Consider the following 13,750-nt stretch of genomic DNA (forward strand, 5'->3'; position numbering starts at 1 on the left):
GAAGTTGCTTTATACTCCGATCGAGCTTTCACTTGCACAGGATTGTAGCCAATGGCTGGCTCCCAGGGGCCAAGAGGCCTAGGCAATTCAATTATTGCTTTTTTTGCCAAAATGGGTGTCCTAACTCGGTATCTCTCCAACTCTTCATGCACTTTCTAGTCACTCTGCATATCCCCGGCTCAATATTCCATCGTCGGTTCATTCGGATATTCTGCACCCCACACGATCCGAAAGCGCGGTTCTCCTTAGGGCAAAACATAATCGTGTTGCATTGCCGCGGGCGCCACCTCCGCATTTTCCCCGCATGTATTTCTCCAACCTGAATATCGGGCTTCTAACTCGCTTACGCCGACGTCAGACGCCATAGCATGGAAGATTTCCCCGGGTCTAATTTTCTCTGCTAATGATGTTAGCCCCTTCTCCAAGGTCGAGAAAAACAGCGTCGCGGGCGTAGTCCGCCAGGAAAAGGTAATACCGAGGCTCCGGTAGGGAGCTCAAGCATGCGTTGCAAATTGACTGGATTTACATGTTTTATCCCCAGAGAATGCACATAAATAACTTTAAATAAATTCTACTACGAAGTCTCCATATCTGGCCAAGATAAAGATGAGCCCTTAGGTAGCCTGTGGATACGTTCAAAAAAAACTCTCATAAGCACGTTCAACTGTTGTTTGCAAGCTGATCCAGCCTCACTCCCGCAGCCCGCCTTGCCATTTCTGTGTTGTACTCGCCATACCATAACTTTTGATGAGCTGATATAGCATCCTCTACCTCCGTATATCTTTCTCCGATGATCGTAATACCCTTGCCGTTGGTTTCCTTGTTGTTCGCCAAATACACTGCTGCCGTAGCAACCGACATTGCACTGTTCAGACCGATCCCGAGAGCACGGAAAGCGTCTGCAGCAACTGATGTGAACATTCCCGTTCCTGTTCCCCCCGGGGCGATGGCCCCAACGTTGATATTATCCTTGGGAGCGTTGTGTTTCAAGGCACGCATGAGTCCGATGACGCCGTGCTTGGCCATGGAGTAGACAGGGATGTTCGGACGTTCGTTGTAGGAAGAGGTGGAAGCTGTCATCACAAGACCGCCGCCGGGAATTGGGTTCTTTTTGAAATAATGTAGTGCGAGTTTGCTGGCTGTTTGAACAGAAGTATACAAGGATTAGTGGGAGTGCTGCGCACGAAGATGTGACGGCCCTTACTGAAAATGACGCCGATAACATTTACATGAATGGTTAAGAGATCCGGCGCTTGAAGATTGCCCTCGCTGTCTAGTGTGTCGGTAAAGGTATCGTTGTTGTCGCCGACGCCGGCGTTGGCGAACACGAGATCGATATGGCCATATTCATCACGAGTTTGAGAGAATAAGAAACTCTGAGCATTCCAATCCGTTACGTCGACGGGGAAGAATCGTACGGTTCTTGTTGTACGGAAACTTGTTAGTCGAAAACACGTCGATAGCAGGGGCAAGGCATGGGTTATTTTCTTCTATGGTGCGAGGAGACAAATGTATACATACGAGCCCGCGCCCCGGAGTCTTCTTTCTAGAGACTCTCCGGCGGTTTTGTTTCGGTCACCAAATGCAACAATTCCGCCATGCTTGGCAATCAGTTCGACGATGCATTGGCCAATACCACTGGCACCTCCTACATTAAACAAATTAACTTCTTTAGCTAACCCCCCTGTTTATCGCTGGCCCTCACGTAAGGCAAGAATGAAAAGAAAAGAGTAACTTTACCAGTGACAATAGCAACTTTGCCTCTTAAATCGCCGATAGAGGATTCGGTAATGGACAATTCCGACATGATGCGAATCTACACGCCCAGATTCTACCTTTACACAATAGATCAGCTTCAAGACATAGAAATTGCATGTCCTCTCCTTTATTAAATTGCTGTACCTATCATTAAGTTTACCTCCAAAGCCCATCTTAATACTGTTAATACCCCGGTTGTTTGGAGACGACCCCTCCGTCCTTGGCCCGAATTTTCCGCGGGTCCCAGGATTTGATCCGCGGGAAGTTCGGTAACTGGGTATCACCTCCCTTGCAATAACTGCACATGACGAGTCTCACGCTGAACATGGGCATTCCGGGCGTGTCCACACCCATGATGTAGTAATTATGATCCATACTGCCAGGCTTGGACAGGGTCGTTTTACCATTCCATGGCTTTGGGTTCATGAACGGACGATCCGATCCTCGGGGGACTAGCTATCCAAATCAACTACCGGCTGGGTAAGCCGCAACCCCGCTCGGCGCCTGGTTTCCGAGAATATGCAGGCCTGAGAGACACACTAGTGATTGTGCAGCCATGTAGGACATTCTCGAAATAAAGTGGCTCTCCAATCCATTCCCTACCTCCAATCTCTTGATAAATTATGATAGCTGCGTCGAGCCCTGAATACTGAACCAACACATCGAATCGAAAGTCGTTCGAGATTGCAACTTGCATTGCCCATCATGTCTACCGAGTCAGACATCGTCTACAACCTGTCTGCCTTTGAGGAGAAGAACATTGATCCTGTTGTCGTGAGCTTGAACAAGAAATTAATCGAGCTAGGACTGAAGGATCAAAAATGGTGGGATGTGAGTGCATTTACGATCGCCACGGATGTTGGGATCTCGCTCTGTCGCCCGCCATAGACTCACCCCAATGGGAAGAAGATTAATCCGACATGGCAATGAGTTAACCGACCCTGTTTTGGAACCTAGATCGGCGCCCAAAGATATAGGGAGCGGCGTGCGAAGGGCGAAACACCTTTCCCCCCGGCGCCTGTCCACCCATCTGGCACGAATGGCGTAGCGATCTGCGCTTCGACTCGTGGGGATGGTGCTACTAGCGTTCTTCGCTATCGCGTATTCCGCCCCAAGGAGGGTGAGCCGGCCGGCCTATTTTATCATATCCATGGCGGCGGTTTTGTTCTTGGGTCATCTGCTGGGTATGTAAGAGAGGAAACAGAATATACGCCGTCGATTGCCCACCCTTGTGGCGTAAGACTTACCGCCGTTTAGGCAAGACTTGCTTCTTGAACATATCTCGGCAAAAGCGAATCTCGCTGTGGTGTCTGTTGAGTATCGCCTTTCCCCCGAGCACCCTTACCCAGCTGCATACCACGATGTGGTGGACTTCGCAGGCTGGCTCGTGGAGAACGGCAAAAAGGAGGTAATATTCATAGCCGGGCAAGCCCTGAGGATGTAATCGATCTCTTTATGTTGACAATATTTGTAATAGTTTGGAGCCGATCTCGCATTTGTTGGTGGCGAAGTAAGTTCATTTCGTCCCGAGTCCCCGCACCCCCCGAGGGCACCCCATCCATTCCAAGTGATATTCCCAGGATGCGATACGGATGGGTGGTGTTCCGCTATTCTGACAATAAAATGCATCAAATCAGTCCGCTGGAGGAACTTTGTCTGCTGTGGTCCTCTTTTATCTCCGTTCGATCGGCTACATTTCCCATCTGAAGGGCGCAATTCTGAACTACGGCTGCTTCGACCTGACGTACCTCCCGAGCGCACGGCTCGCTCGGCCAGAAGCGACTGCCATCCTCGCCACGGACTCGATGTACAACTTCTTAAATGCTTTTATGCCCAGCACCCCTTGTGAAGATCGCAAAGCACCAGAAATATCACCAGCATATAACGACCTGCGGGGGCTGTGCCATGCGCTCTTCCTCGTCGGTACGGAGGATTCGCTCATCGACGATTCGGTATTGATGCATTTCCGATGGTTGACGGCTGGTAACGAAGCTCTGTTTAAGCTTGTGCCGGGTGCGCCTCATGCCTTTATGACGTTTGATGGGAACAATCCTGGGATGCCTGCGGTGCAAGCCGGATGGAGGATCATGGTTGAATACATCCTGGAGCGCTTAAAGGCGTAGAGGAAGCGATGATATAGGAGGGCTCTCTATTTAGATAGTTAAAGGTGTTAGAAGACGGATGGATGGCAATTCACACGAAATCTCATCCCTTAGATCCCAAGGGAATCCGTGCCGTCGCCCAATACACGCACTGTCTGTCAATGCGGCATATCACTGTCGATCGTATTCATGGTGAAGATGCTCGCGACATCGCTCAGGGTTAGGAAGATGATCGTTCACGACAGTGAATGCATAGATCGCGTTTTCCGTTGTTTTTTTACGCAGGGCACAGGGCTGTTAGCTTCCGAACGTGAGGGACAAAAGTTACGTTTCGTATCGGAGAGCCTTGGGAGAAACTCATGCTCGCGCGGGCGACTGAGACGCCTTGACCGCCAGCTCTCTACAATCTTCCTATTACTGCCTCAGAGGCTCGGTGGCCTTGGCCTCCTCGATGAATGATTGGCGATGCTCACCGGAGTCTGCCCGACTGGTGTCGCTTCCAGCCCGATGAGTACATCCTCATCGGGTAGACTTTTAGTACGATTACTAGTGTGCCACGGGGAGAATTTCATGGTTCCAAGTACGTAGACTGAAAGCGTTTGTTATTAGGACATAATTCTCCTTCATAATTCTCCTTAGTCACTTCCTTCCTATAAAATTATAAACCGAGCGCCTCGCTCCTAGACACGCTTTGGGGATCGTAATATGGCTTCTCGCCGATTCCAACAGTGCGATGACCTAGGCGCTCGCCCAGGTGCTCGAAATCATTTGTAGCGCTGTGGAAGACACTGCGATTGTCCCAGATCGCTTTTTCGAGATTGGTTAGTCGCCGGATCTAAGAATATGTTCGACCAGAAATGGACTACTTACCGAGGTCGTTCTTGTTTGTCCACTTGAATCTAACTTGCAAGTCGTGATTCTCCTCGATCCGCCTCTTGAAAAGATCCAAGAGGTCCCTACCCTCACGCGCACTCAGCTCGTTGATGCGCTGAGGGAAGTTGCCAATGGCATAGAGCGACTTCCACCCGGTAACAGGGTTGGTTCGCACCACGGGATGAACGGCTGTGAGCCCGCCGCCGATGTTGGCCGGGTTGCCTCGCGGCTTCTCGTAGATTTGGAACCTCTCGGGATCGGCTTGGGCAGCCTTGTGAAATCCTTCTCCTGTGTATGTGGCGGTCAGACCCTCGAGGAATCTCCTGTATGGGTCGCTGAACCGGTCGTAGAGCTCATATCCCGACGCCCAAAGAGTGTCGCCACCAGAAGCCGGAAGCTCGACCAGCCGCAGGCTTGTGTAGTCGGCCGGATATTCCTCGAATTGGATATCGCTGTGCCACGATGCGGCGCCCCCTTTCCTGTCATCGCGGTCCTTTTTCTGGACTTGGCGGGGGAACAACTTAAAACCTGCCGATGAGATGGTGCTTATCTCGTTATCCTCGACACCAAATTCGTGAGTACTATTGAGGAGGGGATGGATATGGAGGGTCGAGTCTGCGGGTTTGCCAGAGAGCTGACCAAGTCGATGAACCAGCGTCTTCTGGAGATCGTCGGTCAGGTTGTCCTGAGCGCGAAAGAAGACCACGCCTCTTTGGGATACTAATAGCAAGCAGGGTGTTAATGAGAGAAAAAATCCCGGTGGTAATGAGATCAGCGGCCTACTCGTGATGGCGAGGTCGCGAAGAAGTTCATCAGAGTTCTTGGCGTTGAGGATATCGTCAACCACGTTAACATTGGGATATTCACGTCCAATTACAGGCGTTACTTCCACATGCTTGAACTGATCAAGGGCCCCAGAGAGCTTCAGCGGCGCCGGGTACTGTGTTTTCTCAGGCTGCGTCCTGATGACCATCTCGGATTGAGTGATGGTAGTCGTCATTTTTTAAGGAAATGCTGGGATTGATACGTTAGGACAGAGTTAAAGGTGAAACCTCCGAGTCGAAATTAGATGTTACCGATTATCTGGTCGTCACTTGGTTCGGCTCTAACCCCCCGTCATATATAGAGCTCAAATAGATTGGGGCGACCGCGTTATGCATTCTACCATTTACGGTGTCCTGAAGCACACAATAATTCGTCCAGATTGCGGCATCATCCCTGGATGGTTACGCCTGTGTGGCCATCACTGAAAAGATGGTGCCATTGACCTAGCGCTCTATAGGTCCCCGCAGCATGGCAGGTCGTTTCCGTCCCATTGGCCAATACACAGACAGGTATCTATCCGCGCAACCGGAACCCGGGCGAGGAGGGGATCGGTTCGGCAAGTCCTCGATTCTGTATTCGTGCTGGATTTGTGATATTGATTACCCTCCTTGGCTCCAGGTTTCCGGTTCTTCACGCGCGGATCTGACCACAAACGACAAACCCACTTTCCGTCTTCGGAACTGGGCTCCTGCCGCTTTATCCCGGTTTAAGGTGGTGGGCAGAGTAGCCAAGAGAGTCGTTGTTCCAGGGCATCCTAGCTGTAACTATCGCTTGGTCGACGAGAATGGATCTAAATTCGAGAATACTATCACAGGATTTATATGGCTGATGCTTGCATTGAATGATTCTCAAAGTACACTGTGTCTCCGTAGGACTAAGTCAGCTCGGAATGCTTTTTAATCTTTATACCGCGCCGCTCTCTGTTTGAAGAGTAATTGCGTGCGAAGATGATACACACCCCATATCTCCGGAAGATCGGGCGGGGAACATGCCCGTCAGAGCATTTGCGGGGCAGACGCCAACTTGAAGAAATGATGTAGGGGTCCATCACTTCAATCATCAATGATGAATTATTAGCGGGGATAACGCATTGAGTCTCGGACTCAAGCTTCTCTGCAAGTTTCAGACACCTAGTCCTTTGGGGCTGGAACTGCTGAAAGAACAGGGGCAGCAGTTTTCCTATCCGATTGCGGACCGCAATAACGTACGTTGACGAATTTCGTCAGACACTCCTGGTGATTCATGACAAATCCAAGGGATTTCCCGGGGCCATTGAAATGCAGAGCAAGCCAGATCAATACCTCGTCGACACAAGAAACACCCCAGTAACTGCGTCATCTATTAATTAGCGCGTGGATGGGAAATTTTGTTATTTCTAGCACGTCATATTTTGGACTTCCATTAGATTCTGACCGGAAAGTGGAATTGTTATCGAAAAGGAAAACCGAGAAAGATATAAATCAGTTCCTTCAAACTCCTGCTGCCGTGCTGAGAAGGCAAGTTGGAATTTTATATTATTATCGATATCACCTAATCAAAATGGCAGCCATTGTGCAATACGAGATAGGGACCGCTTCATATTCCCCCTCGGATTTGTTATCCAGGACAGAGGCTGCATATCTTTCCTATATTCCAGCTGCGCTCAAGGTGCTTAGTTCCTGTCACGACATGGGGCTGGCAGAGGGCGGCCCCAGGCTGAGTAGAGCTCGGAGACCGAGACCAGTGGAGGAAAAAGTAAAGTAGATTTTAGTGCTAGGAGAGGTAATAATACTAGATAAAAGAAGAGCTAATAGAGAGATCTAAGAGGATAGGATCTAAGGAGGACTAGGCTCAAAAGAAAAGAAAGGGGGGAAATGGGGCTGTAAATGCGGTTGGGGATATCGAGACTGGTGTTTGGAGTTCTTTCTGCTCGATACCTATATCAGCATACATCCTAATTGGAACGCAGGCTGCCGACTAAGTTAGCCGACTTGGGTTGCATTCCCGGCACCTTAAGTGAAGCCACGCCCACGGGATTTCTAAACTGGTCCCAGCTGATAAACGAGACCTCCGACCCAAAGACCTCGCAAACCCACTTGCAAAGCCGTTGAATCAGTAAATGGCGGTAGAGAGCGATTCACCAGGCGACACCTGCAAGTCTGCGATATGGAACGAGAGATAAGATTGTAAACCTATTTCCCAGCAAGAATAAGAATTCATTGAGAAGAAGCTGGTAGGTGATAATTATCTTCGCCAAAGTATTGGCGTCAGGCTAACATTCCGGTTTGGGTATCAGAAAAATAGTTCCTCTCGAGTCTCGCTCTAGTTTCCATCGGCCTCGAACCGATCTATCAGACTGCCGCTGCCCATGCCCCAGTTCCCGCCGTGCTGAAATTCGGGGGTTCACCCTGCTTGGCCTATATTAGCCTCAAGTGCGAATCACTCGAGGATCATGATTCGAGCCCGTATATGGCTCAGCAGGCATCTCGTACACCACCATAGATGCCGGCAACTCTCCAATGGAGCCCGAGTGATAGGCCCCCGTGGAGCTGGCAAGCTCAGCCGCGGTCGGTTGGGCCGAGAGTTCTTGCGCGTGAGGCAGTGGGCTTAGCCCCGGAGACCCTAATTCGACCGTTGCAGGGGTTCCTGTTCCAAACACAGCGGAAGATTCGACAGCCGATTTCTCCTGACCGTCAATCTCAGGCTTCCCAATCTGCTCGGCTGTTTTCCCAAGGCCTCCTAATTCCGATCGCCCGGTTGGGCCATCCTCGACGACTGGATTCGGCGGAATTTCGGGCTTGGGCCGGTTCTTTAGGAACCGGTAGGGGAAAAAGGCGCCGGCAAGAAGACCTATGCCCGAAACAGATCCCACGACTGCACCTGCAATAACGCCGGCTTTGCTAGATCCCCCACCTTCGTCATTGCCGTTGGCGGCATTGGCGTCGCCGCTTGAGGATGAACCGCCGGCCGAACTCGCTAGGGTGTTGTTATTAGCCCGAAGCACGCTCGGGAAAAGGACCATTACTCACAGTCTGGTTTTTGAGTAATTATGGCTCCAGGAGGCTGTCGATATAGTGATCGAGCAGACGTAGGTAGGCCCAACTGCTCAACACATGTGACCAATTTGGCTACAAGCGAAATGTCTGGTGAAGCCTCGTATACTCTCAACGTTACACAATCACCACGCGGGGCGCTGGTACATATCAGCAAGATACCAACCACGGAATAAAAAAGATAATCAATCCCCTCCAAAAACTGACCACGTTGTAGCTGTTGCATCGTGATCGACGATAGTATTATCTCCAGTCTTTACCGTCACCGACTCGAAAGTGTATCGACGAAACAGGAGTAACCCGCGGAAGCTGCGGTGTATTTCCCTAGCGGCAGGTGAACACATCCGCCTGTTCCCCCTCCTGTGCTAAAGCTAGCACTCTCGCCAGTACATTTCGCGGTGATGGCTGGATGCTGCTTGTTAGAAGGGGACGAACGGCAAGCAAAGGAGTCAAAAGGAGTAGTAGTGTATAGGAATCGGCATACTCTTATCTCCATCTACATAGTAACCGATTATGGACTGGTCATCCGCCGCCAGAACAAGAGTGTAGAAGGAGAGCACGGGAAGAAGGAAACGCATTTGGTGTCTAGGATGTGTGTTGTTGCCAACACGCCCTTTCGTCGAAGGATTAAAAACGAAAAGAAAAGTAGGAAAAAATTCAAATTAATCGAGCAAAGCGCCCTGCTTCCTTCTCTACGCAAACAGCCTCAGAAACGAACTTCCCCCACGGCATGGGAATGGGGGAAGGGAGTGTTTACATGGGCTTTCGGGGCCTTATGACAGGCAGAAATATAGGTTGATAAGATGAGGCGATTGCCAGGGGGTCAAATTGGCAGCTCTTAGGGCTGTCAGCACTGCATTAACCAGGATTCGAAATGATCCGATTGGCCTGGGAAATGAGTTTACCACTCCCTTGGCCCCTATCTGCTTTGGCGTCGGCACTTCCCGAGTCTAAAAAGAGCCTATCTCCGAACTGAGGGGGCCATGTCGCTGACAGCCTGACGAGTTCGCCAATCTGTATTTCTATTAGGATTTTCGCAGTGATTTCCTTTGTCGGTACCAGGGTGGTATTACTCCCTGCCCACAAAGCCGAAGGGAGGCCGGAGCGAGGATGGCCCCCATCAGAGTGAGAACGTGATTCCATGGTTTTCCCAAATTCAAAACAGGAGTGGCAGGGGGGGAGGGGGGGAGAGCAAGGTTTGAACCAATACAGGAGATCCCTTCTGGGTCCAATGCAAGGGTCCTCCCAGCCCTACTTTGGAGTTCAAGTCTCTCGAGGCTCTCTGCTTCTCATCCCAATAGATACCTCTCGATGATGTTAATAGCGTCGTGACTAGAAGCATCGCTGTTAATTCGTGATGTCAGTTCATCCATTATTACCGAGCCCGGACTTAACGTCCGCAAGGGATTGTCCTTCGACTGTGATAGACGCGATCGCGGGCGTGGGCGCGGGGTTTCATGTTCGGATAAACATCGGTCCAGCTAGATAGATCAATTGTTTAAGGCACTGACTTGTGAAACCTCTCAACATTTCCTTCGTCCAATTCCAACCACGCCCGTGGAACCAGACTCACCAAGTTCGCCAAGAACGAGTGTCCTGTCTCGCGGATCCTCCTCCTCCTCCTCCCAGACTTTCCCCCCCATATCGATACATCATCGACTATCATCCTCTTTAACCATGGCAACTACCCCGCCCAACGTCCGAGTAGGCGTTGCTGCCTTTGTCCTCGCATCATCTCAAGAGCCGGCCGAAAATCCCCGCTTCGTCGTGGGGAAGCGCATCAAGTCTCATGGCGCAGGGACTTGGGCCCTCCCCGGCGGTCATCTGGAGTTTGGCGAGTCCTTCGAGGAATGTGCTGCTCGCGAAGTGAGCGAGGAAACCGGTCTCAAAGTTCGCAACGTCCGGTACCTTACCGCGACGAACGACATCATGAAAGCAGACAACAAGCACTACATCACCGTCTTTACCGTGTGTGAGCGTGTCGATGACACGCAGGAGCCAGAGCTTCTGGAGCCAAATAAATGCGAGGGATGGGAGTGGTGGAGCTGGGAGAAGCTGTTAAAGCACGTCAAGGAGGCAGAAGCCGCCGGCGAAGGTCAGGTCTTGGAGACGCAGCTTTTCTTGCCGTTCTTGAACCTGGTGCACCAATATCCGGGCCTACTTCCCACCGTCTAAGGGCATGTAACCAGTTCGTCACTGGATTGTGGGCTCGGCGAGCGGTTTTAAGGCTTCCTTTATTGTTATTTTTCTATCCGCAAATCTGTCGCCGAGGATATGATGAGCCGAAGACACCTTCTCCTATTAAGCTGTCGCGCCGACACGGTTAAGTGACTCCTCTGACCCATGAGTATAGAAAAGTGGTGGCAGTGTAGTAGATAAAACCCACGGGCAGTCTAGGGAATGTATGGGGAGGTAGCAGAAAGTCAAAACCCAATATCAGTCAATACAATCCACCCATGGGTTCTACCAGCTACCCATTACCTATTATGACAAGTCATATATAAAATCCAAATATAGATTCCACATTAAATTCCACATTCGATTCCACATTAGATTCCTTCTACATTAGATTCCACGTGTTACGATCCTAAGACCGGATCACACTGGGGCTTGAAGACGATCTAGATGCATGATAGAATCCGTAACTTATATAGACGAAAGTTCAACTGACTGCACCCTCCTCAATGTCTCATCACGTACTTCCGGTATATCTCATCAGCCCAAGGACGCGACTCCTGAGCGCCGAATGCCTCAATTGTACGAGCTGCTGCTTTGCAGGCGTGCTTGACAGCCTTTTCAATGTCCCACGTTCCTACTTTTTTCTGTCTAACAAACTCCACCGCGTAATTCCCTACGAAAGTGTCGCTGCAGGTTATAAGCATAATGGTTCGTGAGGTTTCGTTTACTTAGGAATCAGGCCCTTGGTGTTGGGACAGAACAGGAAAAGAAGGAGATGAAAATCACCCTGCCCCAGTTACATCCACAACATTAACGCCTTTCTCCGCATCAACAAGACCCGTTTGCCCTCTATGCGTGGCATAAAACGCTCCCCGGTCACCGAGTGTGATAACAACGTTCTCCACACCACGGTGAATAAAGTATTGAGCGGCATTCCCCCAAGCGGCCACCGTGTTGAGCTCCTCGACGCAGCGGTCTGATAACATCGCTGTTTCCGTCTGGTTTAGGATTAGGTGCGTAAGATGCGCGTACATGTTGCTAATGAGTGGTTCTGGTGGTGACGGGCTCAAGAGAGTGTCGACTCCGTCTCCGCGCGCTGTCTCTAATACGCGAAAAATCTTCTCCTGTTGGATGCCCAAGTGAGCGATGACGAGCTCTGGGGTGGACCCAGCAGCAAGACAGTCGACCGAGCCAGGATCGCGGGGTTTCCAGTTCATATTAATGCCCTGGTAAGCGATAAGCCTCAACGAAAACAACGCAGACGCCCGAGCTCTCGCCCTTAACTGTGACAAGGCCCGATATATCCACGCCGTTTTGCACCAAACCTGCTTTCAGCGTTTCTCCGTACCCATCGTCTCCAACCGCGCCGTTCATGAAAACTTGGATGTTATTTCCGCCGCTGAAATCGATCGAGGCAACGCCGGACTCCTCTTCTCGCTCTTTGGGTATTGGTTTTGGGCGGCACCCACGGGAAGTAGCGATAGCGATGTTGGCGCCTTTGCCTCCAGGATGAACGAATAGCGATGGGGCATCTATAGACTCGCCGACGTTCAGCATCCGATTTACCGTGAAAATTAGATCCATGTTCAAGCCAGCGACTACGGCAATGATAGCTGGAGCCATGTCTGCTTTAAATGTCGGTCATAGTTCGGGAAGCCGCCGTTGGAATACAGAGGTCAAGGACAGAGTAGCGGAAGCACTCCAAGCACTGCCAGCCAATGTTGATGGACATCCATGTATCACCCATGCAAGCCTGCCTCCCAAAGAATCAATCCCCCACTCCATTTGCACATTCAAATGCGTCGACCCCGCTCGAACTGTACAACGCGCCCTCACCCCAGACTCCAGGTTACGCCCAGAGTCTAGTTGCAAGGCTTCATACACCATGTCACTCTAAGAGAGGTTTGTCCCCTCCAAACAGTCCAGGGAGCCGACCCTCCTCGATGACACCATCCCATGAAGGTATCAGGGTAGAGCAGGGCGGCATGAGAATCTTATGTGCGGTCTTCATTTTAGCCTACAAGGTCGGCTGTGTGGTACGCCTGCATATTGCTGTTACTTCCCCGCGTAATGAACATAATGAATGTGTTTGACTTGTGGTCCACCCATCGCTGCGCCATTGTCTTTTCCAAGTTCCCCGTGATAGCACAACTTGGTTCAGTTCCGAATTTTTCTTCAATTATTAACCCATATCAGGAACGGTACTTATGATTCCTGAAATATTTGAATTGGCTCTCTCCGACTTCGTCCCTATGGACAAAAACATACTCCGGATATTGTTCGTCGTAATGCTTCTTTCCTTTATCTCGGGGGTTCGTTTTTTACACATCTATCTTCGAGCTCGCTCCCAATTCCCAGGTCCGCCGGTGAAGGACTTCTGGACAGGAAATCTCGATCAAACCATGGCTGATGATGTGCATGAAAAGGTTCGCCACTCTAATGATGCCTATAACTATTTTCTAACAATGGAACAGTGGCTGCAGTGGAATCGGGAGTATGGACACATCTTCCAAACTGTTAGTATCTTCATCTCGAGCCAGTCGCAACTAGCTGACTTCCGCTAGTGGAATGGTCCATTTTCGCGTGTCATCTACATTGGCAATCCGGCAATGATTGCAAAAATCTTGGTTGCGAATTGGCCAAAAGCCTCGGCCCAGTATGATGGGTTTCGGCCCTTGAATGGAGACGCCCTCTTCGCGCAAACAAACCATCAAAGATGGAAGATACAGAGGAAGCGCTTATTACCAGCCTTTCGACCTCAAACTGTGGACCTTCAATACCCCTATTTCTCAAAGCATCTCACAGTAAGTTCAATGTGAAACGGGTCGTCAAGTCATCCTATTGACCAGTTTTACAGAACTATATCCGGCATCTTGATGAAGCCGCAGCGAACCAAACTGCCGTAGACATCTCCTCACTCCATGTTCGCCTTACCCTTGATTTCATGGGAGACATTGCCTATGGTACAGATCTCCACGCGCT

At 50.5% G+C, this 13,750-nt stretch overlaps 5 protein-coding genes and 1 pseudogene across 5 annotated transcripts; 2 read left to right on the top strand and 4 right to left on the bottom strand.

Moving 5' to 3' along the window:
• Positions 1–660: 660 nt before the first annotated feature.
• On the bottom strand, positions 661–1,807 carry SAPIO_CDS10324 (uncharacterized protein; the record flags this gene model as incomplete). Its single annotated transcript, XM_016783930.1, has 4 exons — positions 661–1,139; positions 1,205–1,422; positions 1,522–1,648; positions 1,741–1,807. The coding sequence occupies 4 exons, from the start codon at positions 1,805–1,807 to the stop codon at positions 661–663; spliced, it is 891 nt and encodes a 296-aa protein (XP_016638771.1).
• Positions 1,808–2,463: 656 nt separating this feature from the next.
• SAPIO_CDS10325 (uncharacterized protein) lies at positions 2,464–3,881 on the top strand (the record flags this gene model as incomplete). Its single annotated transcript, XM_016783931.1, has 5 exons — positions 2,464–2,589; positions 2,716–2,942; positions 3,016–3,166; positions 3,236–3,268; positions 3,396–3,881. The coding sequence occupies 5 exons, from the start codon at positions 2,464–2,466 to the stop codon at positions 3,879–3,881; spliced, it is 1,023 nt and encodes a 340-aa protein (XP_016638772.1).
• Positions 3,882–4,518: 637 nt separating this feature from the next.
• SAPIO_CDS10326 (uncharacterized protein) lies at positions 4,519–5,733 on the bottom strand (the record flags this gene model as incomplete). Its single annotated transcript, XM_016783932.1, has 3 exons — positions 4,519–4,667; positions 4,731–5,453; positions 5,517–5,733. The coding sequence occupies 3 exons, from the start codon at positions 5,731–5,733 to the stop codon at positions 4,519–4,521; spliced, it is 1,089 nt and encodes a 362-aa protein (XP_016638773.1).
• Positions 5,734–7,965: 2,232 nt separating this feature from the next.
• Positions 7,966–8,816, bottom strand: SAPIO_CDS10327 (uncharacterized protein; the record flags this gene model as incomplete). The annotated part of the gene is made up of 2 exons (XM_016783933.1): positions 7,966–8,513; positions 8,798–8,816. 2 exons carry the CDS (start codon positions 8,814–8,816, stop codon positions 7,966–7,968), a joined length of 567 nt encoding a protein of 188 aa, XP_016638774.1.
• Positions 8,817–10,267: 1,451 nt separating this feature from the next.
• SAPIO_CDS10328 lies at positions 10,268–10,765 on the top strand (annotated as a pseudogene; the record flags this gene model as incomplete).
• A 785-nt stretch (positions 10,766–11,550) lies between these two features.
• SAPIO_CDS10329 (Uncharacterized protein) lies at positions 11,551–12,391 on the bottom strand (the record flags this gene model as incomplete). The annotated part of the gene is made up of 2 exons (XM_016783934.1): positions 11,551–12,046; positions 12,117–12,391. 2 exons carry the CDS (start codon positions 12,389–12,391, stop codon positions 11,551–11,553), a joined length of 771 nt encoding a protein of 256 aa, XP_016638775.1.
• Between the last annotated feature and the right edge of the window lie 1,359 nt (positions 12,392–13,750).

The sequence above is a fragment of the Scedosporium apiospermum genome (assembly GCF_000732125.1).
Source record: "Scedosporium apiospermum strain IHEM 14462 chromosome Unknown SEQ_SAPIO_0165, whole genome shotgun sequence".
Classification (NCBI taxonomy): domain Eukaryota; kingdom Fungi; phylum Ascomycota; class Sordariomycetes; order Microascales; family Microascaceae; genus Scedosporium; species Scedosporium apiospermum.